This window comes from Tarenaya hassleriana, unplaced genomic scaffold (assembly GCF_000463585.1).
Source record: "Tarenaya hassleriana unplaced genomic scaffold, ASM46358v1 Cleome4, whole genome shotgun sequence".
Taxonomy (NCBI): Eukaryota; Viridiplantae; Streptophyta; class Magnoliopsida; order Brassicales; family Cleomaceae; genus Tarenaya; species Tarenaya hassleriana.
The window spans coordinates 1,347,204-1,374,105 of record NW_010966881.1 but is presented as its reverse complement, the minus strand read 5'-3'; the positions used below and the strand labels follow the sequence as shown (position 1 = coordinate 1,374,105).

The window sequence follows — 26,902 nt, the reverse complement described above, 5'->3', positions numbered from 1 at the left end:
AATATGATTTTTGAAATTTTATTTTCGCTACGAATACCCCCTCCCTCCCTCTCTCCATCCCTTTAAGCTTATTGGCAGAAAATATATTTATCTTAACAAATAAATGGAGAATAATCGCTAATTAAGCTTACTGCACGAAAAATTATTTTTATTAATAAATAAATAGAGAATAATCGATAACTACATCTAATTAGGCACAAGTCCACATCGTTTAACATAATAATAATAATGCTTAAAGAAAGGAATTATGAAATGAACCATTTTATAATAACGAGGAAAGTCCATAATTTAATATAGTCAACTTTTCTATTGTATATGTTGGAAACCCCCTTTCTACGTCTCTGACTCTGGACCGTAGTCGGCAGACCTTGGCTTTAAGAAGATACGTACGAATAAAAAAACATTAAAATAATCTTATAATGTAAAAGGTAAAAGTCTGACGGTTAAAAAAAAATATTAAACGGATTAAATGGAAAAAAAAATCCCAATAACCATTAACCAGAAGTTATCCCTTTTCTGTCATCTCGTTTATTCTTTTATCTATTTATGTTCATAAATATTTCCTCCTTTTGATTGGATAATATCATATGATATAATCAAGGACACTTGATCATATAAAATCCAACTCAATAACACAAAACCAAATATAAATAAAAAGTCTTTAAAAAAATTATTGTTTTAGTAATAATTAGATTAAATAGAGTCTAAGAAACAAGGATATAGTTTTTTTAAAAACAAATGAAATGTTCTAAATATAAAAAATAATCAATCAAAACCCGAATGGAAATCTAACTATGATTTTTTTACTATATGGGCCATTTTTTTTTCATTATGGCAGCTAACAGTACTTTTTATAGTCACACACACACACATATACACACACATATACATATATACATATATGCTTTAAATTATATTTGTACTATGCCAATAAATTTTTGGATTACAATTAGAAGACGTCTAGAATATTGTTGGATTGTTATTTGATTGTTTTCTCATAGGGTCCTCTTAATCATTTATGTGGAGAAGTTGGAATCACAGATGATGGAACAAAAAGTCAAACAAACGATCCGAGATCCAAAAAATCACATCTCCGACTATATGTCATATATATATATAATCGCATGAATTGAATTCCCAATAATATGCAAAAAAGAAAGCTAAATATTATAGATTTATTATTTTTAGGTTTTCGAGAGAAAGGTGACGTTGGTTCCTTCGAATCCAAGTTCTTTATAACTCACATTCATGCCTATAAATAGACCCTCTCCTCTTCTGTAACTTCGCATCTCCCACATTCACTCTCCTCTCTCTTATCTCTTCCGCTCCATCATTATTATTATTATTATTATTTTAAATTCGTGTTATTTGCAGAAATGGGGAAGAAAAAAAAGCAGAGAAGAATCTGTTAAGCTCAGGAGGGATAGCGCCATAATTATCAAATAAAGATGTCTAAAAATCTTGATAGTTTGATTCCGACATTGGCGCTATCCATCCTGAGTTTCACCGGCTCTTCTTGCTATCTCTCTCCTCTGTGCTTTTACCGCGTTTTCTCAATCGCAAAACGCTCTACGATCGCTTACGCGTTCTGGGTTTTCAAAATCTGCTCCTGTTTTTGCGCGTGCGTTTGCGTTCAAACGCGAAACGCCGTTCCACGCTTTCAATCCACCGCCGTTGTCGGACTCTCGCTTCTACTCTTTTATCGGGAAAAAAAACTTTTTTTTTTTTTTGGGTTTGTAAAATATAAAGTTAAAAAATCGGAAAAACTGGGTAGGTTTCATCTATCTTCCCAACGCTACTGTTGTTGTTTGTTGGCATTAATAATTGTTGTATTATTGGCATTGCAAAATTTGTTATTTTCCTCGCATTTTTTTAAATGTTGAAACGTGATGTGTCGGTCCAGGGTTTTTACTCCAATGATTCACAGATGGCTATCCAACCATTGTGTATTAAATATTTCCACTAAATTATTCATATGGGATACGCTACTCGCAAAAAGTTAGCGATTTTAGATTTTTTTTTTTATTTTCTGTGGTTGGGGGGAGAAAACACGTGGGCAAACCTAACATATTCATATACAGATTAGGTGTAGAGATTCTTATAACGCCCACGAACATACATGTATATCGATATGCGTGCGTATATATATTGTTTAATGTGAGTTTTCTAATATTCGTTGGGTGAGTGTACTTCCACGCTTTCACTGTTGCCTCCACTACATTCTTGTTTTATATATATATATATATATAAAAAAAAATGGGAAGTTTAGAGAGTATACTAGAAGCGGAAAGAGTAACTAAAAACCCTTAAAGAAATAAATAAATATACGGAAAATAAAAGATATGCATTTTGGTGGTCCAATTTCGAAGTATTCCGGGCGAAATTTATAAATGTTTACAGGTTTTCAAACTTTGGCAATCTCATTCGGAAAGGATGGATATGTAACATCATATATGGTCGGGTCCAACACGTTATGTCCAAGGACTCGACCGGTGGGCTTAGATATTGATGCATCGATTCCGCTATGATCTTCAGCCGGTTTCTGTACATTTATGATATTTTTTTTTTAAAATTTTCGAGTACTATAATTACACTGGCATGATAAAAATATAATTAGTATATTCAAAATTACCACAATATATATACATATATATATATATATATATATATGTAATAGAAGAAAAAGGGAGTCAAAGGACAGGTCGTCCGTTGCTGGGGCCGCAAGTCATTAGGAGGAGGGTCTCCCGACGCACCACGGCATCTCTCGTTTCTTTTGTTCTCTCTTTACCACACAAATCTCTCTCTCCCTATTATTATTATTATTATTATTATTATTATTATTATTATTATTATTATTACTCGCATTTCTGAGTATAACCCTCTTTTCTAAATATATATTAATCTATTTTGGTTCGGGTGAGAAGATTAACCTACAGAAGCTACACCACTTTATCATTTTGGTTTTACAAATTACATAAATATAATAACTGTATGTAAACAAACCAGTAAATACTTAATTCCGATTCAAAGTAGCATCAGGGACTTGGATTTCCACATAAACAATTAAATACATAATTAATAATTAATAATTACGACCAATAAAATATAGATGTTTTTCCATTAGAAATCCCAAAACGAACCTTACCAATTGCAGCGCCGAAGGCTTGTATTGCCCCAATAATAAAGCAAAGATCCAATAATCGGCCCAATAATCTCATTTTAGGCCCATTAAGGATCCATACACGGAGATTTTTGGTCGACGCTGTGTCACGTAACTATGGCTTGTACATCACCAAATCATTTGACATGTACACATGTCTTATATGGTATCCTCTAATATCCGGCGCTGGATTTTTTCTTTTTCTAATGATATCTCTCTTTATTTTTTTGGATCGTGTCCTTATTGCAATTGGGTCTCTTTCATATCAATAAAATATTATCTGCAATAAACCAAATTTGGATAATTCAACCGAAAAATGTCCTGTTTTGAGTTCGAAAGCGTATATTTCAGATCACCTGGTTAGTTTCTGATTTTGAAATTAATCTAGACGGTCCAAAATACCGATTATAAAAAAAAAATTACTGTCCGCAATATCTTTCGCGAATGAAAGAATGTTAATCCTAAAACGATACACACTGCAAACATTCTCCTATATGCACCGCTAGGTCCCGAAAAACTCGGGAAACCCTACGTAATGATCAAACTCTACTTGTTCTTGCCCTGGACCCATATCAGGACGTGGTCCAAAGACCTGAAATCTCTTGTCTGTTTCAAAATCTGCGGCTTCTGTCCAATTTGACATAGCTCCAGGGTTCTGGGGGTCAAACGGTTCATCATACCACATTTCTTGATTTGCTCTTAGCCGATCCTGCAACGGGGATTCTATCAGTTTCCCCTGTGCATCCAACGATCCTGCAATTCCAAGTTCGGATTGAGATATTGAACCGAGATCTCCCGTCTTGTTCCTGCCCGGTTGGTATTCTTGCAACAGGTCATGTTCAATGTCATTCTCCAACAAATATCCATCCCCATATCTTGTACTCATCTCATACCCTGCGTCTCGGAAGTTTCCAGATACGTTTCCATGGTGTTCTTGATTCACATGAATCAAGTTTACAGACATGGAACCTTGGTTTTCTGTCTTGTCTTGTTCTTGAAAAGGATCTTGCTCAGAACCTTCTAGCTTCACGTGTTCCAACAAATAGCTTCTGGAACCTTCCTCCTCTGCAATTTTCTCGTGTTCATTATCACACCCATCAGGAAAGTTCAGACGTGCGAGAGGTCCGTACATGGCCTTAGCAGCCTCGTCGTAAGCCATAGCCGCTTCCGCTGACGTGGCGAAGGTCCCGAGCCAAAGCCTTCTGCCTCCACGACGAGCCGAATCACTTCCCCGGTTAACCGGTTCACGTATCTCGGCGACCCACTTGCCCCAAACCCTCTGTCTGACCCCTCTGAACCGGCAAACCGGATTATCCGGCCCACCTTTCCCCCTCATACAACCTTTCTTCGATCCCTTCGCCGGAACCCTACGAACCGAACCGGTTGTCCCGGTTAGGTCCTGGTTCCGAACCGCCCATCTCTGTAACGTCGCTTCCACTGCCTCCCCGTCTCGTCGCCTCCTTCTCGGACTGTTTATGTTGTTGCCCGAAGAGACCACAGAGACAGAGAGGCTCGGTTTCGATGCGCCACTCTCTAATTTTTCCATCGGACAATAGAAGTATGGAACTCGAATTCCAGTTGAATGGAACGAAAGGGACCTTCTCTCTATTTCCTAAACTTTGCGTGGGAAACGTCAGAATCAGTTCTTGGGATGTTTATATGTATAAAGAATTTATGTGAATTACTTTGGAGGTTTTTTCCGCTGCCGGAATTTGGCGGCTCGGAACAACGCGTGCGGCTGACGGCAACGTACGGTCATGGAACACGTGGCGCAACCCTATTCAGTGAAATCGTCGCTGGTGATGTCAAAAGGGGGTTTTGAGATTTCTTGGCGACTAAGACTTGGACTTTGGTTTTTTTTTTTTTGGTGAACTAAAAAAATAGCTTGAATTGTATTAATTAACCCACCTATCCAATTTTGTTTCTAATTTAGGTTATTAACTTGGATAAGAATCCACCTGAATGGAAATCGTCCAATTTCATTTCTTGAATAGGGGTTGAAGACATCAAATTGACATCTTCCATAGAATCATGGGCCCATTGAAAAGTGCTCATTTTCCAGACACATATCAATATATATATATATTTTATAGGGAATACATACACAAGTTTGCTTAGTCATATTGTTATAATCGAGGTCGTATTCACGTGATCGGACCCTAAATTCAGCGGTTCAAGACACCGGCGTAAAACGAGTTGGCCCATGCCAGAATTTTTTATCCAATCCAGTCCGATCTGGTTTTATCAATCCGTTTTCTCTTAGATAACGAAGCAAAAGTCACAAGTCAAATAACTAGTTAAAAAAACACAATTTACATATTAAAAATAATATTTTTTTTAAAAAAATATTAACCATAATTAGTATTGTTCCATAATAAAATTATCTAAATGATGTTGATGTGATTGGACCCCTGAACTTAAGTTTCTATGTTTTTCTTTCACCTTATAAATCTATATGTCTAAAGAACAAATTTAATATGAATCACGAGAAAACACAATGACTCTTTACCACTCCACACAGCACTCAGCATTGGTATTATTCAAATTTCGAAACACAGAGAAAATATAGGTAATATTAAGAAATAAATATAAAAACAGTAGAGGATAATTAAGAAACACTGAACTCTTTCTGAGAATCCGTACAAGGCCAGGACATTTTCGACAGACGACGATTGTGTTCCTGGCATTGTACTTTGAATACAAAGAAGATACCATCGAAATTCAGACAAACGTCAACATGCAGAAAGCGCAACTGAAAAAACGAGGTACAACTACGTACTCCATTAACCTACAAACATCCCGACACAGACCGCGGGTTGTAGGGTTAGGCACTACTAATCAAGCGGCCTAGATTTTACGGTATCCGACCTCGACGATGGGTTCGGAATCAGATTTCGAACCTTAGAACCCGAACTGTGCCCAGATTCAAGGTCGAATACCCCTCGGGTACCCCAACTTCCACTTCCCACCTCCATACCTTCGGTCATGTTTCAATACAGGATAATCTAAATAGAACAAACCTGTCACATTTTGTGAGAATGTAAGACACAAAGGGCCCTTAAAAACAACAAAACACAGATATAATGAAATGCTTTATCCATGCCGTATATGTTTAGTTCTTCCATGCCGTATACGTATAATTATTTACATACTCTAGACACTACGACTCGGAACAAGCCTAATAGGATCTGTTTTGCCATTATTCCAAAAACTACCAAAGAGTAACCCCGTCAAAGCCATTCTAAGAAGCCAAACAAAATGTAAGAGCAATCCGTAAACTAACACAACATATGAGCAACCATGTACAATGCAAGGAACGCAAGTAGACGATAATTCTAGGAGTTTTCTGTATAAAGTAACTGAGCCTGGACCCTGGAAAACCCAGAAAAATCTACGATATATACATACACAAGTATTGCAAGAAAGACAAATTGTGAAACACAAGAGATCAATGGCTTACTATTTCATAACTCATATGCGTACAGTTGAAACCACAGTTAGATAGATGATTAAGAGAGGCCCAAATTAAACAAAATAACATACAGAGAGCATAGCTGCAAAACCCAAATAGGGAGTGAGAAACTAGAAACAAGCACTTAAAAATCCGACATAAGAAGATTGATGAGAACCCCCCAAAAAAAAAGAGAATCAAACGGGCAAGATGACACCCCATGAACTGTTTTCAATAATCTGCTTCTAAGAATCCATGCACAAGATTACTAGGAAGCATAGGACATAGGGAACACAAGTTGACAATAAATATTTCACCTACAACTGACAGAATAGAAAGGAATAAATTCTATTACTAGGAAGGAATCAAATGCTCCATCAAGATTCGACTTAAAGGAGCCTCCTGGGCCTGGTCCTTTTCCAGCTTCCACTTAAATATCTAAGGATAACCATTTCAAGTAAAGGATATACAATTGGTGAGTAAACACGATTAAGAATCCTCGAGTATCCGAAGGTCTTAGGTGTGAATTGAGGTATCAAAATTTGATACTGAATCTTTCGGATACGAATTCAGGTACCATAACCCTAAATTTTCCACGTACATCACAGCCACCACTAACGCATATTGTAATGAAATCTCCAAAAAATGAAAGAAAACTACACGAGCAGATTATATATATATATTTGGGAATAAAATAGCACAAAAGGAGACCTGACATACATAAGGGATTTGTCGAAAATTTAATATGATAGAATCTCCGAGTTATATCAGCCGCCTAAAGTGGAACTCAGCCTTTAGGCTCACTATTTCATAACTGACAAAGAAAATAAAAAAACTGTGAACTCCAAAAACTGCAAAAGAGGAATAGAAACCTGAAAACTATAACCGTCAAAGCAATTCCAAGAAACCAAACAAAATGAAAGAGCAATCTGAAAACAAACATAGCATATGGGCAACCGACTACAATGCCAGGAACACAAGTCGACAGTAGTTACAGGCATTTTCAGCGTTAAAGTAACTGAACCTCAAAAACCCAGAAAATTCTAACGAGATATACATACGCAATGTTTGCAGGAAAGACAAATTGTGAAACATAAGAGATCGAGGACTGCAGAAGTACCCAAGCTGCCTAAAGTGGAACTGAGCCTTTGAGGGTTACTATTTCATATGTATACTGTAGAAACTGCAGTCATATAGAGAGGCCCAAATTACACAGAATAACATACGTGCAATAGGGAGTGAGAAACTAGAAACAAGCATTCAAAAATCCCAGATTCGAAGACTGATGAGAACCAATAAAGAAAAAAGAAAACAGAGAAACAAATGGGCAAGGTAGCACTCCGTGAAGTTTTTAATTATTTGCGTCTAACAATCCATACACAGACATCAAAAGCAAGAAAAAAACACTTTGTGTGAGACAAATAATTTGGAAAGCAGACAAACAATACACAGAAATCGAATTAAACTAGGAGCAGGAAATGAGACAAAAGTTAACATGAGGTACAACTACATACTCCATTCATCATCACCAGTGGGCGAACCTACAAACATGCAAGATTGATAACAACGAAAACGAAACTAATGGACATGAGGGAACCCTGTAAACCAATTTCACTTTTTGTTATTAAGAATCCATACACAAACGTCTGAAGGTAAAAGAAAATACTTTGTGTGAGACAGAACTTAATAGGTAAGAAGATAAACAATTCATACAAACCATAAGATAATATCTAAGATCATCCATGACTCATAAGGAATAAGAAAAGGAACCAACACGACAAATTTCAGAAGTGTCATGGGACCTTGGAGAGCTATGCCCCAAAGCTCACCATAGGTCTCTAGACCATTAGAAATCCCATCAGATGGTTTTGAGAGATTGAACCAGAAGCTCGATAATAGCCGAAAATCAACCCTAAAGAAAACAAGTTGCGAACCCCATAAACTGGCAAGAGCAACAGAAACATGAAAACCAAAACCGTCAAGCCACAAAAAAAACAAAGGACAACGTAGGAACAAGAGAGATGAGATGAGTCCAAAACTACAACCATAAAAATGAAATAAAAGAATTAAAATAAGAGTATTGAAAAGGATGGGACCCACTCTGGAAAAAAACTACGTCGACAGAGAAGATAGCCATGATATAGAAAACACATTGGTTATTCATATCCATACAAGTTCCAAGAACATTAATGCAAACCTAGTAACCCACAAAAAATAAGAATTCAAACAAATATGAAAATAAATAGCAGATGATCCGTACCTTTTGAAATCTCATGTACCTCATCAGCTGTGCTATGATTGTCTTCTTAGATCATAAATCCGGCCATCAAGATCATCCTGATGTAGAGAAGGTCACTCCAAATCAAACTCAACTAAACACATAGGTTACATGGGTTTAGAGTACTCAGGGGACTACCGGAATCTTTACCAACACGAGAAGGATATCCACTTTAAATCTTGAAATTATCGTAAGTGTATGAGAACATTCGTTTAACATTCACAACTTAGAGGATAAGCATCTCACAACGGTAATAAAAAATGTGGGCCTAAACCTTAGGAAACTGAGATATGAAAACGTACCTGAAGTAACCTTAGCTGGACAAAATTTAACCTAGGAAAAATAAGAACTCAAGCAGATTTTAAAAAGCAAACCATAGGTGGACCCAAACCTCTTGAAACCTCACAGCTCATCGACAGTGGCTTGATTGTCTTCGCCTGCCCATTCTCTAGTATGGTGCTCTTCAAAAGCCTCAACATGAAAATCTGTCTCTCAAGATCGTCTTGATATAGAAAAGATCAGTCTGAATAAGCCTTAACTGAGCACATAGATTTCAAATCCAGTTACCTCTTCAAGGAATCTAGTGAATATTGACTGCAAGAATACTTAGGGAAATTTTTCATGGGTTTAGTGTACTCAATGCGCTGCCAGATCCATGACCAACATGAGAAGGATATCCGCTTGGTATCCTGAAATTCCTAAGGTTGTATGAGAACATTCGTTTACTATCACAACTAAGAGGGATAAGGATCTCACAAAAAAATTTTAAAAAACACTAAAACAATTAGTACAGTGCTCTTCGCAAGCCTCTCAACATTAAACAAATCAAAACAGATTCTTAACAAGGAAAGGAGCATAAACTACATTAAAATCAATTTCGCGAAAAATGCACATTCCTAACTAGTTAATTTCTATTTTGACTGTTTTTCCTGAAAAAAGAGACTAGGCGAAACAATCAAAGTAGACTCCTGTACCATTACTTAATCTCACAAAGATGTAGAAACATTATAAATGGCACAGAAAGTCACGTACAATAATTTTTTCTGAAACCAACAAATGCAATATCAGCTAAAAGCCATAATATCTAAGGAAAACATTGAATGCTAGAGAACAGAATTATGTAACAAGAGCTAATTGAACAGATTACCAAACCTGTTGATTCCTGTTTTGATTGTTTTTCCTGAAAAAGACACCGGGCAAATCAATCAAAACAGATTCCTGGACCATTGGTTAATCTCATAACTAGGTAGAAGAAATGTAACTGGGGCAAGACATAAACTATAGTAAAATCAAATAAGTCATAGATGTACATTTCGGAGTCAAAGACGAAAAGTTTTTAAACATTTGCTGCAACAGAATAAACATGTCCAATCTATTTGTTTGTGATTATCTACTTCGAATTTGAGCCTTTCAATTTTGTTGACCATGCCAGTAAAAGAACCAAGCCTTTAAGACTAGCAGCATTCTACCCAAAAGTAAAGATTTTAAACATTCTCCAATCTAAACCAACTTACCAAAAATATATATCATACAACACCTACATACAAAACGTTAACAGAAAGCGAGCAACAGAAACAAATCAATTACACGAAGAAAAGAACAGATTACTAATAGCTTACCAAGCTTACATAAAACTAGAGTACATGAGGCCGGATGGTGGGCATGTCTCCCTTGATTCATACGGCTTGTTCCTAATAGATTCCAAACCATCAAACACATTCTGAAACAAAACTTTAAAAAAAAAATCAAATCTAACCTGGAAAGGAACGTAAACAACAGCAAAATCAAATAAGTCATCGATATACATTTCGTAGTCATATTAAAGTTTTAAAGTTTTGTTACTACAACTTAAACATGTCCAATCTCTTTGCTTGTAATTAATCATCTACTTCAAATTTAAGGCTTTTAATTTTGTTGACCATGCTAGTAAAAGAACAAAGTTCTTAAGGCTATCATTCTACCCAAAAGTAAAGATTTTGACCAATTCTCTAATCTAAACAAAGTTACCAAAAGTGTAAGTCACACAAAACCAACATACAAAACTTTAGCAGCATACGAGTAACATAAACGAATAAAACACAACGATAAAGAACAATCAGAAATCTGCGAGTGAAAAAAGCAAAAAAAGAAAAAGAAAAGGGGAACTTATTTCAAACACTGAGAGCGTCTTCATGAGGGAAGAAAGGAGGCATATCCTCGTCGACACATACGATTGGCGCCTCCATCAGCGCAGAGACGTAGTTCTGCTGTTTTACAAAGAAAATGTAACACCATTGACTACACCGATGAGAGCACAACAAAAAACCTAACCACACAAACTTGTTGATTCCTGTTTTGATTGTTTTTCCTGAAAAATACACCAGGCAAGACAATCAAAACAGATTCCTGGACCATTGCTTAATCTCACAACTAGATAGAACCAATATAACTGGGACAAGACATCATGTAGAGCCGCAACATCTGAAACCTACCAATGTGATATCAGCTAAAACCCATAATATGGAGGGCAAACATTGAATTTCTATCAAGCAAGTGAAGGGAGAGCACACAGGCATTATTGTGAAAGCTAGAAAGGACAGAATTGTGAACCAAGAGCTAATTGAACAAAACTACTAATATCTTACCAAGTTTACATAAAAGTCAAGTATATCAAGTCAGATAGAGTCCATGTCTCTCTAGATAACATATGGCTTGTACCAATTATATTCCAAACCTCCATAGAAATTCTAAAACCCACCTTAAAAAAATAAATAAAATCTAACAAGGAAAGGAACATAAACTACAGTAAAATGAAATAAGTCATAGATATACATTCCGTAGTCAAAGATGAAAAGTTTTTAAAGTTTTGTTGCTACAGTTTATACATGTCCAAACTCTTTGCTTGTGATTAATCATCTAATTCAAATTTAACGCTTTTAATTTTGTTGACCATGCTAGTAAAAGAACAAAGCTCTTAAGGCTATCATACTACCCAAAAGTAAAGATTTTGACCGATTGTCCAATCTAAACCAAGTAACTAAAAGTGTAAGTCACACGACACCAACATACAAAACTTTAACAGCATGCGAGCAACAGAAACGAATAAATAACAACGATGAAGAACAATCAGAAATCTGCGAGTGAAAAAAGCAAAAAAAAAAAAAAAGAAAAGAAAAGGGGAACTTATTTCAAACACTGAGAGCGTTTTCATGAGGGAAGAAAAGAGGCATATCCTCGTCAACACATACGATTGACGCCTCCATCAGCGCAGATACATAGTTTTGCTGTTCTACACAGAAAATGTAACACTGTTGACTACACTGATGAGAGCACAACAAAAAACCTAACCACACAAACCTTTTGATTCCTGTTTTGACTGTTTTTCCTAAAAAAATCACCAGTCAAAACAATCAAAACAGATTCCTGGACCATTGCTTAATCTCACAACTAGGTAGAAGCAATCTAACTGGGACAAGACATCATGTACAGACACAACATCTGAAACCTACCAATGTGATATCAGCTAAAACCCATAACATGGAGGGCAAAAATTGAATTTCTATCAAGCAAGTGAAGGAAAAGCACACAGGCATTATTGTAAAAGCTAGAAAGGACAGAATTGTGAACCAAGAGCTAATTGAACAAAACTACTAATATCTTACAAAGTTTACATAAAACTCAAGTATATCTTGTCGGATAGAGTCCATCTCTCCCTAGATAACATATGGCTTGTACCAATTAGATTCCAAACCTCCTAGAAATTCTGAAACCAACCTTAAAAGAAAAAACAAATAAAATCTAACAAGTAAAGGAACATAAACTGCAGTACAATCAAATAAGTCATAGATGTAAATTTCGGAGTCAAAGATGAAAAGTTTTTAAAGTTTTGTTGCTACAACATAAATATATCCAATCTTTTTGTTTGCGATTAATCATCTATTCGAATTTGAGCCTTTCAATTTTGTTGACCATGCCAGTAAAATAACCAAGCCTTTAAAGCTACAGCATTCTAACCGAAAGTAAAGATTTTGATCGATTCTCCAATCTAAACAAGTTACCAAAGGTGTAAATCATACAACACCAACATACAAAACTTTAGCAACAAGCGAGTAACACAAACAAATAAATAACACGAAGAAGAGAATCAGAAATCAGCAAGCGAAAGAAGCAAGAAAGTAAAGGAAAAGGGCAACTTATTTCGAGCGCTGAGAGGGTCTCCATAAGGGAAGAAAAGAGGCATATCGTCGTCGACCCATACGATTGGTGCCTTCATCAGCGTAGAGACGCAGGTTTTGCTGTTCTACACAGAAAATATCACACCCACCGGAGCACAACAAAAAACCTATCCACACAAACCGAGAAAGACAAAGAGAAGAAAGCTTTGAAGAGTGAGACAAAACCTCCATGGTCGACGTTACCACCGCTGATAGCGGAGGTCTCGGAGAAGTAGAGGCATTTTGTCTCGGCAAACTTCGGTGGGGTCGTCGGCGGAAGCGTCGGCGTGGGAGCCAAACTCCTCAACCCCACGCGCTTCATGACGCCATACCTCCGAAAGCTACATCTGCGTGCACAATCGTGAGGATTTTCCTACGGAAGAGAATGAAGAATCGAAACAGAAATATTCAAAATCGCCTGAGATCTATTCGAGGGATTTCTCGATTTTTGCCCGTTGGGGATTGATATCTCAAAAAGACATGGTGTTTACCACCGTTGGATATAGATAACTGAATCTAACGGTGGACCTGTGTACACGTGGCGATTGAGATGAAAATCGCTGTGGCATGAAATTGACTTGTTATCCCCTATGTAATTTTCTATACGTTATTCCCTCCTCGTGACAATCTCTTTGCATCTGTATTTTCTCATTACACTTGTCATATCATCAATTCTCTCACACACACACATATATATATTATAAACATAGTACGAATAACTAAATGTTGCAAAGAATTTTCCTCAATCAAATTTATCTACCAACATCTATATTTATACAAAACTAGTTTATACAACTTGATATTTATATTTTAACACCGTTGATATCATTATAATTTATTTTAATTTGGTTTGATGGGATTTTTATATATTTTCTCCTTACTTCAAATCTAGAGTAAATTTATTTAAATGAAAATTTTGACTTAAAAAGTATCATACATTGTTATTAAAGGGGAAATAATTTAGAAAAAAAAAAGTAATATAAAAACCAGAGAAGATAAATGATACACGAATGATTATATAATTTTGAAAAAGTCGGTGAATTAGAGGCGCAAGAAATTAAATATGAACAATGAGAAAATAAATGTAGAGTCCATTGGTCTGTTATCGATCTTTCACTCTTTTTTTTTCTACTGAAAAACTGAGTCCCAAACTCTTTTTTTTCCTACCGAAAAACTCAGTCCCCAAAAACTCTTTAGGCTTTACTCATTTCTCTACAATATTTGAAGGTCCAAACCCAATCTCTTCTTCCACATTTTCATTTTTGCCTTTTGGTATCTATAACTTTGTAATTACAGGACAAGTATAACTAGGAACAAGTTTTAAAACGATTCATGTTTCGGATCACGAATACGTAACATTCAATAAAAAAAAATAGAATGGAGATATTATAACTCGAATCATATGTTCTTAGCAAATGAAACATTCGTATGTAATCAACAAGTGTTAATCCACGCACATGAGAATCGGTATGCCATTATATCCAACACAATGATGGATCACAAGGTTCAAAATGTGGCATGTGAACGAACATGAATGAGAACAACGTCGGATCCGATCGATAAGAGACTATCAAAATATCAAAACGTTCAAGATGCTGAATATGAACAACAGTGGAAATTCATCAAAACCATTTACAAGGCAAGGAGATACCGTAAGCAGCAGAGGGGGAAGTAAGTATAGATTTGTGATCAAATATCAGAAAGAGTATAAAAATATATATATTTCAGCTAGATTTATCTTATGCCACGAGGCAAAAAGATAGAGAGAGATCACATTTGTTTTTTTTCCTTTATTCTGTGGTTGATAAAATCTAAATATCGAATGAACAAACAAATTATACGGATAAACTTTCAAAATCCAAAAAGGATTACCCGATCCCGATCGGATGTATGGCGGATCTGTAGATCGGATTCGTTTTTGAGGAGCATTTACACGCGAGCGGCCACGACGGCAGGCGCGGCGGATGCGGCGGCCTTGGAGGCAGCGCCACCGAGAAAGGAGAGGAATCCAGTGGCTGCAGGCTCTTGCTCGTCTAGGAATAGGTCTTCTGGAGCCCTAAAGGCGCCGTGCGCACAGATCAGGGCAACTCCGACCAACACGGCGGAGACCAGAACAGATCCCACGTCGGTGAGGAAAACTACGAAGATACTGAAGAGAATGAGAAGGCCGAGGGTTTCGCGATCGGAGAAGACGCGTCCGAAGATAGCGAGAGGCTGATCTGAGGGACGGAAGAGGTAGAGGAAGAGCCAGGAGGCGAGGAGGCTGAGGAGGAGGACGAGAGAGAAAGGATGCGTCACCAAAGAAAAAGCAACGATCGCCGTCGCGACGGAGAGGTAGTTCACCTTGAAGTAAGAGTAGTTCTTGCGGATGCGGACAGCGGCATCAGAGATCGTCTCCGGCTTGGAGAAGGCGGAGCGATCGGCGAGCTCGGCCCAGGGACGGCGCTGCGAAAGGCCGTTGCGGACAGTCTCCGAGATGTTGTTGATGAAGGCGCGAAACGCCGGAGTGGCGATCGGAGGCTGCGATTCGACGGAGGATGGAGCGGCGGAGGGAACGGTTTGCAAGTTAGAGATAGGGAGGACGGGAGGAGCGGTGGAAGCCATTGTTGCCTGTGCCAGAGCTCGTGCGTTAGGCAGATCTGGAGAGAATTTAGGCGGAAAAATCAACGCGAGAGGATTTTGCGTAAGATGCAAAAAATAGAGATGAGAGAGCAATTGACCTTCGACCTTCCTCCTCTTTCCTTCGCAGCTAGGGATCACCGACAATAAATGAAATTTCTCGGAAAGTTACCATAGCCAATAAGAGAAAAACACGTGGGAGAATAGTTTTAAATGTTGCAAAGCCCATTAAAGGCCCACAACGCAGGTAAGCCGTAAAGAACTAGAACATATTAAAATCGAACATGAATAACTCATTAATAAACAAATAAATAATTAAAATAAAAACGTTCTATCATCTTAATTATACCAATAGCCCTGGATGTAACCATTCATGTAGAAGTATGCAAGACACGATTCATTTTCAAATATTCACCGACCTGTACAAACCACGGCATCCACGTGGACACCGTATGTGCAGCCAATTGTTACAACAGTTGAGATGCTGGCTGAGTTTGCTGCAAATCTTAAAGTGCTGAATAATGGATAGCAATGCTTCCGAGTTACAGAATCTTTTTTACTGTGATTCACTCACCGCAACAGCATCTGACCCGTGAAGCATTCATGAGTCCGCCACCGCTGGCGACTCACACATCTCCAACAATGTCATCTTCTGGGCCGGACAGGCGTGAAGGAGAGTGCAAACGTCGTTTACTAGAACCGCAGGTCCGTACTCAAACACCAATTTCTCGCACTGTAACCCCACATGAGCAAAAGATCATGAAAGCACGGCTCTTAATGTTATAACTCGATTGTTCTCAATCTCACCTGCTTCTCGTAGTTCTTGAGCGATTTGCAACCCTTCAGAAGGGTTGCGATCATATCGAGCTGGACACAATGAGAAAATAAAGTTTATAAGCGCATTATTAACATCAGTTAGCAAAACAATCTCTCAACGGCTATTGTGATTCACAAGCAGGTGAAAGAAAGAGATTTGCAGAAGCATTTTAAAAAAAAATAAGAGAAACGCTATGAGAACCAGGTCTTACGCAATCTTAACAATGATAATCCCATCCAAACTTTATGAACAGGCTCGTTTATTGTACTCATTTCCTGATTCGTCTCTTCTCTTTCAAGGTTTATTGTATTCATATGATTCTTTAATAATAGGCACCGTCGTTCTTCTAACCAGAAAGTACTTACTAACCTGTGCATCAGGATCTTGTAACTTGTTCAAAACCTCCGAAACAGCCCTATGGCACGCGTCACAACTGTTCTGCCGAGCTTCTTCTGCAAGAGCCACTGCTCCTTCACAAAGATCAGCCCTTCTGCAGAAATCCTCAGGTTGAAGCGACTCGAGTTGTAAGAAGAACAGAGGGACGTAATATTCGGCCAAAGCAATGCACTGCATCGACAAGATCCAGATTGTCAACCCAAGGGGAAACAAATCGGAGTAAAAGAAGAACAAAACCAATTTACAAACGCAAAGGATGTTCATTCAGCCGAGAGGATGGCCACGCAGCTGGGAACACCGATCATGAAGCGCCTCAATTACCTCAGACTGTGTTTCGTTTCTCCCAAGGTAGTCAAGGGCAACGGCAACATAATCCTCACACAATGTGCAGACCCCTTCGTTTTGAGCTGAAGAAAGGTGAAAAAGCATGATGCAATTAACAATGAATCATCTTCAACATATCTGCAAGAGATTAATTCTGACATGAACTGCAATAATTTAGCTGTCTCCCACGAACATGGAATGGAACCATAAGCGTAGGTTTCGGTTTCGCTTCACTAACGTAGATCCCCCTATGCAACACATTTTCTCATTAATACTCTTCCTGCTTCATTCACATAGATTACAAAGCTTCTGAATTTCCAGCCGAAATTTTAACAACTTGCAGAGAGCAAGTTTCTTCAGAGAGATGAAAAAGACCCAGAAAACGGGAGATTGAGAAAACTTTTCTCTGTATTTTTCCATTGATCCTTTTACACGTATATATACAAAAGAATCTGTGCAACAACCTCTAACAAATTCTACAAAAGGGAAAAAGTGTGTGCTAGCTACAAAACCAGTAAACCGGGAAAATACTAAACCAAGGAAATAATCTAAAGAATGAATAAACCAGAGTATAAAACCATTCCTCACACGTGCTCTGTTATTGAACTTGGATGAGATGCAAAAGCAGAGTCGTGTGAATACAGGGAGCGCCATAGACGTTAGGTGCTGATAAATTTTCCTCTTGTTCAAATTGATGAAAATTACATAAATGACCAAGTACGAAATCAAAGAGAAGTGGATGGAATAATTGGACCCAAACAGAACTGGGTTTATTTTCAGACTAAATATACAATCTTTTCCAAGAACTTTCCCTTTCTCATAGCATGATGCGTTCTTATTGTGTCTGTGTGTACACCTCTGGAATTCTTACCGGAAAAGTGAACCGAGTTTCCGAGCGTCGCAGGACAAGGCCAAACCCAGTAGGAAAAGGACCACTATCCCAACTCTCACGCCCATGATGTCTGATTCAACAGAAGAAGAAATCATGCTTCGGACAGAAATATAAGATCCATATCCACGGCTTCGCCGAAGAAACATTCCAACTTTTGGAACAATCAAACAATATCGCGTCTCAGATCAGTAGAAAAGAAGCCCTAAATTACGATTACCACCGAGAAGAATGAAACAATCTATAAAACCCTAAATCTTACTGCTTTAGTAGGATCATTTCTCTGTGCACTCGGCCCGAAGGTTTTGGGTTTGGATTCGCTTCGACTCAAATTTTTTCAAATCTATAGAATCAAGCAATTTAGATTCATATTCGAGTCAAGTCTTAGTCGACCCCTTCAATTCTTCTTTTTTAATATATTTTTAAAATTTTTATACATTAATTTTTAAAATAAATATATCGAACTTTCAAAATGGTTCGAAATCCAATTTGAGTTCAATCTGAAAGTAAGAAATTTTTTGGACCAAAAAATTATATACGAAACTCAATATTTTTCGGATAGAATTTCGGACCAAAATTGACACTCCTATTATTACCTTGCAACATGATTCATTACCGATTCGTAAACGATGTAAGCATATACTTTTAAAACTTGTTTATAAAATGACATAACGAGTCAACTTGCTACAGCTGTGAGTTATATGAGCCTTTGATAAACTAGATCGACGACATAGACTTAGAAATGTTTTTTTCAATTATATATTTTTTATATGTTTTTAAAAAAATTAATATTAAATTTAATTTTTTTATTGACTATATATAATTTCTTTTATGTTTAATGTTTCTAAATATTATTTATTTTGTAATTTTTATAATATAAAATAAATAATATTATATATTTTTTTTATTCGCAAACCGTTTGACTTATGAAGCAGGCGAGCCAAAGTTTTTTTTGATTCAACTCGTTTGACAAAGTCCATCATGTTGGATTTGGCTGGGATTACTTTTGTCGTTTCTTTTTTTTAAAATACTCATTTTTTCAGTTTGGTTTGATTTTATTTATTTACATTCCTTTATATTTTTTTCGAAAAAATGCTTGAAGGTTTTTAATTATGTTCAGTTTCTTCAGATTTGGTTCCGGGTGGAAATTTTGGACCTAGTCCATAAATGCCCATTATATAATATATCCATTCGAAATTAAAATTTAAAAAAAAACTAGGGGTGGGCAATTCGGTTCGGGAATCTGGTTCCGAACCGTACCGAACCGAATAATTCGGTTTCGGTTCGGTTCGGTATTATATAAAAATACCGAACGGTACGAAATTTGAAATACCGAACGGTTCGGAAACGGTTCGATTCGATTCGAGAAATACCGTACGGTATTTCGGTATTTTTATTTTTTAATTAAAAAATATTTAATATTAATAGTTAATTATGATATTTACTAATATTAAGAATTTGTTTGCATAATGCATTGAGATTAATGTTGAATTTTTTCCAAGTTTACAAGTTCGAAACTTTTGTTTTGTTTTATAAAATTATTATGTTGAATCTCTTTATTACTTTTATATTATATGAATTATAAATATGTCATGAACCGTACCGAACCGTCCCGAACCGTTTTTATTTCGTATTTCGGTTCTTATTTGGTACTTATTTATTAGTACCGTACCGTCCCGAACCGTTATAATACCGAACCGAATAATATACGGTACTAATTTGGTACAAATTTTATAATACCGAATAAACCGTTCCCGAACCGAACCGTTAAAATTCCGAACCGAATCCCGAAACGGCCACCCCTAAAAAAAACTGTTTAAAAAATACAATGAAGAGAGAACAATGCAGCCCATATGGGGTTTCATTTCATGGAAAGTTTGGACTAGTAAGCCCATTCAACACATTCATGATTCGTTATCATGAGGGTCAGTCTGAAACGCGTTGCCTCACCGAGTTCTTGACTCACTGAGTCATGAACCTCCTCTGGTGATTCTTCTGAGAGCGAGATCAATCTTCTTCATCGACGCAGTCTCTGGTGTGACGTGATGAATTCTGTTTGCTATTTAATTTATGTTGCCTGAAGTAAACACCGCCGGGCCAGCCATGCTGCTTCATGTATATCCCCATCTGACATGTTTCCATTTCATATGATCCCTTCTGCTTCAGCTTTCCAGCATTTTCTATTTTTCCCACAGTGAATTCCGTCTGATCTTTCACGACGACGCACGAATCTTCTCCATAAACGAATTCAACAATGAGTAGCCGAAGGAGAACTCACAACAGGTACAAAAGCCTTGCAGCAATTTCTGACACTGCCTCATCTTACACTTTGAAACACAACCTGTGACGATGGAATCCAGCCGATTCTCTTCTAAATACAAATTCCAGAACGAGAACTCATCATCTCTATGAGAGAGAGAGAGACCGCGGCGGGATCTTGGCCGGAGAAGGGTCAGCGAGGAAAGCCTCGGTGAAGGGGTCCTCGGAGACGGGTCTCGTGGGGCCCACATGGTCCCACCCATCGGCAGCACGACATGAACCATCTTCTCCTTCCATATCTCATCGTCGCCGCCATTTCCTTGATTCAAGATTTTCAAAGGTGTTTTAAGTTTGACTATCTGGTCAACCTAGGTCATCTTAACACGTGGCGTATTATTATTAGTTTCAGGTTTTAAGGAAAACTTTCAGGTTGTGGGCTACATGGCATCTAAGCGAACTCGATTGTGTGGCCCAAACCTGATGATAATCTTGCAAATATCCTATATATATTTGAGCTACATTGTATTCCTTATATATATTATGCAATTCAGTGCATGTTAACATAAGTCATCCCTTTCTATTCAGTTTCAATCAAATTCCACAGAACTTCAAAATCTCAAATAAAAACCATGCAAATATCGTATCGCTAATAATGACCAGTGTGATACAAGACAATAGATGGAGGACGTGTTCATTTTTATTTTACACTTTGATGTAACTTTTTTCTATGGAAACATTTTTTTTATATCAGATAAAGATATTATTCTATATACAACTTATATATATTATATTATATATATATAATATATATGGAGATGATTGTCTTAATCAAGGGTTATGGTCATCCGGGTCGGGGTCACACACATTGTTCTCTACGGCCAAGATCAGAGCTTGCTTCACGGCTTCGCCATCCATATTCCCTTCGGTACTGTTCTGCAAAAAAATTCCAAACACACGTATAGAGAGGCCCTTTTGGACTTACTGAATAAAACGGCAAATTAATGTAAACAAAAAAAGCTCTGATATCAGCTTAATTTCCAGATTTATGCTATACATATTGAGAGCTAATGGACACAACGGAATTCATAGAGATTTACTTAAATCGGATTCAAACCCAAAAAAAAAATGGCCCAGGAGTATATATATGTAGTAAAAAAAAATCACCGGGGTAGAACCGATACAAAATATGCTGTGTTCATTATCCCATCCAATCGATTTGCTAATTGATACAATGATATGTTTAGTGATGATGTTTTGATATATGTTGGTTGACAGATGATCTAATCTCACATGGTGGATCGAAACGTATATATATTTACCTATAGTATTAGTTTTATTTTTTATCGGATTTGTGACATTTGATAGATATTGTGTGACATTGATCATCATCAATCGTGTACTGGCATATATATGGAATAAAACCAAAACTTGAACAGTGATTTGGACGATCGGTAGTTGGGAAAGAAGAGTGAAAGGTGGGTTGCTTACATCTTCTCCAAGAGCATGGAGCTTGAAAGAGTCGGAAGAAGAAACCCTAGCATCGACCAACTCCATGCCCACCTGCTCAAATGCTTCTAATATGGAAACCAGCAGGCCAGGACTGTTCTTCATCACCCACACGTCTATCAAGAAACCCTTCTCCACGCTTTCCACCTCCACCTCCTGAAAACTCACCGTTTTTACACTAATCATGAGATTAACTTTACGATCCATATTGTACAAGAAATACGATAGGATCTCTTGGTTTGTATTACCAAATCTGGGAATATCATCAGATAGAATAGGAAACAAGGTAGAGAAAGCGCGTGCGCGGACGTCAGAGAGAGAGAGAGAGAGAGAGAGAGAGAGAGAGAGATTATGAACGTGGGAATACCATTGACGACGATCCAGAAGCTCTTGATATCTGTGTCAAAGATCAATTCCTCTGTGTATATATATTGTTTTGTCAATCGTGACCAAGTCTCCACGAACCTGGAGATACATACATATATATATATATATATATATATATATATAGAGAGAGAGAGAGAGGAAGAGGAAAAAAATGAATAAGCGATTGAAAGGAAAAAAAAGGCTGATATAAAGACTAAAGTACTAGCTGAACGAACACATACCCTCTGGATCGACAGAACTTCGATTTGGATCAAATAATCAAGATTATATTCAAACAACAATTACGAGAAAAATAGATATGTTGGAAGATATTTCGGAGCCTGTGAGTGTCAAGAGTGCGCAGTGTGTGTATATATAGCCCTGCTTGCTTCCTATATTATCTCCGGAAACCTTTTATATTCTCTTTTTCTTTTTGGGAGTATGTATGTATGTATGTGCATATTCTTTTTGGATAACGTAAATACGAAAATATGGTTCTTAAGTAATGTAAATCTTTGCATTGTTTTTATTTTGTAATCATATTTACTCCATTAATTCAACACGTACGTGGAATTATTTGCCCCTCTGTCATTAATCTTTGATTTAATATGTATGCTCCTTGAAGTTTGTCATTCACACTCACACACATGCATACACGGATACATGTGTGTGTACATTCATGGATGCTATATATATAATATATTACCAGTATATGGGATGAGTCGACGAAAACCACTTGGGGTATTGATTAGGAGGCGTGTATTTCAAATTCTTTTCTTTGCTTAACAGATAATTTATATTTAATATATATATATATATATATAGAAAATAAATTCAGGAGTCATATCATAACACGAAGAAAAAAACGAGAAGGGTACAGATGAATATGAGATGTGAGAGATGATTAAAGAGTCCCGTGAGATGTGCTTTGGAGGGATTGACAGCTAAGGTATCATTCTCCTCCCTTCTCCTGTACTTGCATACATACAATACAGATGTGTATATGTATATATGCTGCACACACACACACACACACACATATATATATATATATATATATTATAGGAATGTATTAGTGTAAACATATATATATATATATATATATATATATATATATATATATATATATAATAAACACATGTCTACACGTGACCTGACTTACCTTGGATAAATATTCCCACTAAATGGGATCATCACACTGCATGCTTTGTATTATTTAGACATCCTCGCAACAACAAATCGGCAAATTCTGTCGATCTATGTTTTTCCTATTTGGGTTTTAAATTGATTTGAATAATCTCGTGTTGTGTCTCTACCTGAATATGGTACAACAAACATAATCGATCCGAACCAAAGGAGATCATATAGTCGGTTTGATTTGTGAATATACACACACGCGCGCGACACGCCCACGTATGCGTTCACTTGTAACAATTACGTATGTGCATGATGAACGTTAAATATATATAACTGTCCCTTACCAAATATATATATATATATATATATGTGTGTGTATAAATGTTTGATAAGTGAATGAGGTGAAAAGAGAGGAGAGTGCCCCAGCTATTCACGTGTGCCTTCCAATCATCACTACAAAACAATCTTATAAACATCCCTCTTTCTGTCTCTTCCCTTTCCACCGCTTTCAATCCTTGAGTTTTATTTATTTTCTTTTCTATATATTGTTTAATAATTTCAAAAATAAAATAAAATATGGCTATAATAAATTCATGACGAATACATTACATACGCATATATTTATGCGTGTGTGCGGGCCAAAATTTTGTTTCAAGTGGTTGAGAAAATATAAGAAATATATGGGGTCGGACACATTATTTAGATAAAACCATAAATCAATGGGTTCTCTCAGATTATCCCAACTTTGAGATGAAATCTTTAATTAGACCCAAAAGATCAGTTGAACTAAAGTTAATTTGGATCATCCTTAGTCATAAATACAACAAAAACAAATAATTTCTTCGATTTTCCCATATATTTGCGATTTTTATTGTGTTTGCACATACGAATGCCGCATTAACCTTGAATCTTTTATCGCGGCCAAGTATAAATTAACACGACATGAAGTCACTAAATCTTCCAAGGAACAATCTATGCATGGCACGTATGTACGTGCATGTGTGCGTATATATAGACATCAGAAACGATTTTCATAAGAAATCCGAAACCACCAAACTACATATATATATTATCGTTAATGTATTAGTGTATACAAGCTTGAAAATATATACATGTGTATGGTGTAGGCGTGTATGTACATAACTCTATATAGAGACGGATGAGTGAAAAATGAAAATGAGGGGGAGTCCCCCAGCCTAGTGGTTAATGACAACCCCCCTCTACCATGAGGTTGTGGGTTCGAATCCCAGGTATGGTACTCCCCTTGAGCCGGTCAGCTTTACGAAGCTGGTTTACCTGCTCTGCGTGGTTTGCCGGCTACTGCGTAGGGCGGTGGGTTTTCTCAGGTCCGCGATGCTGTCCTGATGCTGTTCTCGTCCGGCCTATGGGCTGAGAGGCGTTGCGGTGTCCGGTGTCCGACCCGAAGGGTTGTAGGATAGGAGTTTCCCATCGTACCCAAAAAAAAAAAAAAAAAAAATGAAAATGATATGAGGGGGACAAATAAAATATTATAGAAAAAGCATCAATTACGTGTGAGGTCTCTGAGTGTGTTGTGACATTTAGGGTTCACGGGCCGTCTTATGGTTTCGAAACAGACTAACTTCATTTATTATATATATATATATATATTCCTAATAAGATAAGATCTACAACAGAACAGACGGGGAGGCAAAAAGCTCGCAGCCTTGTACGTTCCATCACATGCAGGTTTGCGAGTTTTTCTAATAAATAAATAAAATAAAATAGGAGAAAATTAAAATTCTAGGTTAAAATGATGGCGCCCCTATTACTTCCAATTTTCATGGAAAAATATGGCTACACGATGAGGGTTGAGGATAGAGGTTGGTGAGTCCTTACTATCCTATTTTTCCTACTCCTATTTTCAGACTTTTTTTTTTGTATTTTTATATATTAAAATAAATCGAAGAACGGTTGAATTCCACTATATATAGTGATAATATATGTGTGTGTATATATATATATACACACACTTTTGTTATAAAAATGATGAATTGGTATAATGGATGCTTCTAACTTGTTCAACATAATTTGCAAATATATATTGGTAGATCTCACACACAAATATATATCCAACGAGAACCTATTCTAAAAGGAATCATGTATAATTATTAGGGTGTAAAATGAGCACGACTTGTGGAGTGGTTCGCGAGCCAACCATATTTTTTTAAACCAGATTTAAAATATTTTAGACCAGGAAAAATTGGCTGAACAAACCAGTTCATCACGAGTCGGGCTCTTGATAAGCCACCTCGACGATTCCATCGATGGCTCGCTAGCCAGAAAAAAAAAATATTTTTTTAAATTTTATTATTTTTATATATTTTATATATTTTATATAAAAATTGTATTTTTATTAGATATTTTGTTTAAAATTTCAAAATTTTTATTATATTTATAATATTTTTAATGTTTATAATATTTTTTAATATTTAAATTTTATTTTTTAAAATTAAATATTTGGCTCATGAGGTAAGGCGATCTGGATTGGATTGATCAATTTTTGGCTCGGTAAAAAATGGGTCGGGTTGATCTAGACTAAAAGTCTTTCAGATCGGAACGAATCGGTCTGGGTTGGGCCGGAATACCCCATTTTAAACCCCTGCTAATCATATACACTATTCCAGTGAGAATATATTTCTTAACCTACGTTTGATAAAAACAAATAAAGAAAATAATTATTATTTTGTTAAAAAAATAAAAATATCATTTTGTTGTACAACTTTTCCAGGTATGTATTACATAAAAAAGATGACCAAATATGAATATGTTCATTGATTGTCTTTCGCTGATATGATGTCTGAACAACGAGAGATTTATCTTCAAACTAAATCATTTTTGTGTGTTTATATAATGGAATATTAGCTATTTTAGTGTTATTCAAATAGCTTTTAATTTGTATTTATGTGTGGAATATGAAGTAATCAATATATCTATAATTAATTAATTGACGTCTCCAACTGCATTTTTCCACATTATATATATATATATAACATAATTAAGAGGCCGATAACATCACAAAACAGGTGAAAAGAAGATAAGAAATTCGGTTGCTTTTTTTTTTTAATTGAATGGTTTTATTAATTGTGGAATATAACGTATCTTACAAATGCGGCACTCTCCCCTCGATTTTCTACTTATGCTTCAGACATATGTTTCTATGGAACTATTATACATCTTTCATCTCTTCTGTAATTTGTTGTTTTGTGTGTGTGTGTGTGTATATATATATATATATATATTATGGGTTGTCGTCTTAGCAAGAGTTGTTTAAGAATAAAGTCATTTCCTTTTCCCCATTATTATGATATTTACATATTCCAGTAAAATATATGTCTCTGATTTGATATGTTCAATGGAATAAATTAACTCTAATATTATATCAATTAAGCAATCAACATCTTTGCACATGGGATTTTGAAACTACAATCTATTGATAATTAAGATTATACAACCAGATTACAATATATATATATATATATATATATA

At 36.3% G+C, this 26,902-nt stretch overlaps 3 protein-coding genes and 1 long non-coding RNA gene across 15 annotated transcripts; all 4 read right to left on the bottom strand.

Annotated features, from left to right (window-relative positions):
* Positions 1 to 1,586: 1,586 nt before the first annotated feature.
* LOC104823367 (dehydration-responsive element-binding protein 2C) lies at positions 1,587 to 13,630 on the bottom strand. 12 transcript variants are annotated; one of them, XM_010554925.2, is made up of 6 exons: positions 10,509 to 13,623; positions 10,042 to 10,069; positions 9,457 to 9,578; positions 9,281 to 9,360; positions 8,872 to 8,948; positions 1,587 to 6,180 (listed from the first exon to the last, which is right to left on the bottom strand). In XM_010554925.2, exon 6 carries the CDS (start codon positions 4,704 to 4,706, stop codon positions 3,663 to 3,665), a length of 1,044 nt encoding a protein of 347 aa, XP_010553227.1. In that variant the 5' UTR covers positions 4,707 to 6,180; positions 8,872 to 8,948; positions 9,281 to 9,360; positions 9,457 to 9,578; positions 10,042 to 10,069; positions 10,509 to 13,623; the 3' UTR covers positions 1,587 to 3,662. The 12 variants fall into 12 exon arrangements, with proteins under 12 accessions (XP_010553227.1, XP_010553226.1, XP_010553219.1 ...); XM_010554924.2 differs by having other exon boundaries at positions 9,281 to 9,350; positions 10,509 to 13,622; XM_010554917.2 differs by having other exon boundaries at positions 1,587 to 8,553; positions 9,281 to 9,578; positions 10,509 to 13,630.
* Positions 13,631 to 14,678: 1,048 nt separating this feature from the next.
* LOC104823366 (PRA1 family protein B4) lies at positions 14,679 to 15,893 on the bottom strand. Its single transcript, XM_010554909.1, has 2 exons — positions 15,803 to 15,893; positions 14,679 to 15,721 (listed from the first exon to the last, which is right to left on the bottom strand). The coding sequence occupies exon 2, from the start codon at positions 15,684 to 15,686 to the stop codon at positions 15,012 to 15,014; it is 675 nt and encodes a 224-aa protein (XP_010553211.1). The 5' UTR covers positions 15,687 to 15,721; positions 15,803 to 15,893; the 3' UTR covers positions 14,679 to 15,011.
* An 89-nt stretch (positions 15,894 to 15,982) lies between these two features.
* On the bottom strand, positions 15,983 to 17,892 carry LOC104824518. Its single transcript, XM_010556620.2, has 5 exons — positions 17,817 to 17,892; positions 17,236 to 17,321; positions 16,888 to 17,085; positions 16,509 to 16,568; positions 15,983 to 16,434 (listed from the first exon to the last, which is right to left on the bottom strand). The coding sequence occupies exons 1-5, from the start codon at positions 17,890 to 17,892 to the stop codon at positions 16,303 to 16,305; spliced, it is 552 nt and encodes a 183-aa protein (XP_010554922.1). The 3' UTR covers positions 15,983 to 16,302.
* A 10-nt stretch (positions 17,893 to 17,902) lies between these two features.
* LOC104823365 lies at positions 17,903 to 18,496 on the bottom strand. Its single transcript, XR_773333.1, has 2 exons — positions 18,390 to 18,496; positions 17,903 to 18,200 (listed from the first exon to the last, which is right to left on the bottom strand). It is a non-coding gene; the product is annotated as an uncharacterized LOC104823365 (long non-coding RNA).
* Between the last annotated feature and the right edge of the window lie 8,406 nt (positions 18,497 to 26,902).

Excerpts from the sequence above, each read along its gene's own strand:
- LOC104823367 (XM_010554917.2), bottom strand. The coding sequence starts at position 4,706 with ATGGAAAAATTAGAGAGTGGCGCATCGAAACCGAGCCTCTCTGTCTCT.
- LOC104823366 (XM_010554909.1), bottom strand. The coding sequence starts at position 15,686 with ATGGCTTCCACCGCTCCTCCCGTCCTCCCTATCTCTAACTTGCAAACC.
- LOC104824518 (XM_010556620.2), bottom strand. The coding sequence starts at position 17,892 with ATGGCGCTCCCTGTATTCACACGACTCTGCTTTTGCATCTCATCCAAG. Across the intron at positions 16,569-16,887 it reads TACAAGATCCTGATGCACAG|CTCGATATGATCGCAACCCT; the intron begins GTTAGTAAGTAC and ends CATTGTGTCCAG. Across the intron at positions 16,435-16,508 it reads TCAAGAACTACGAGAAGCAG|TGCGAGAAATTGGTGTTTGA; the intron begins GTGAGATTGAGA and ends GTGGGGTTACAG.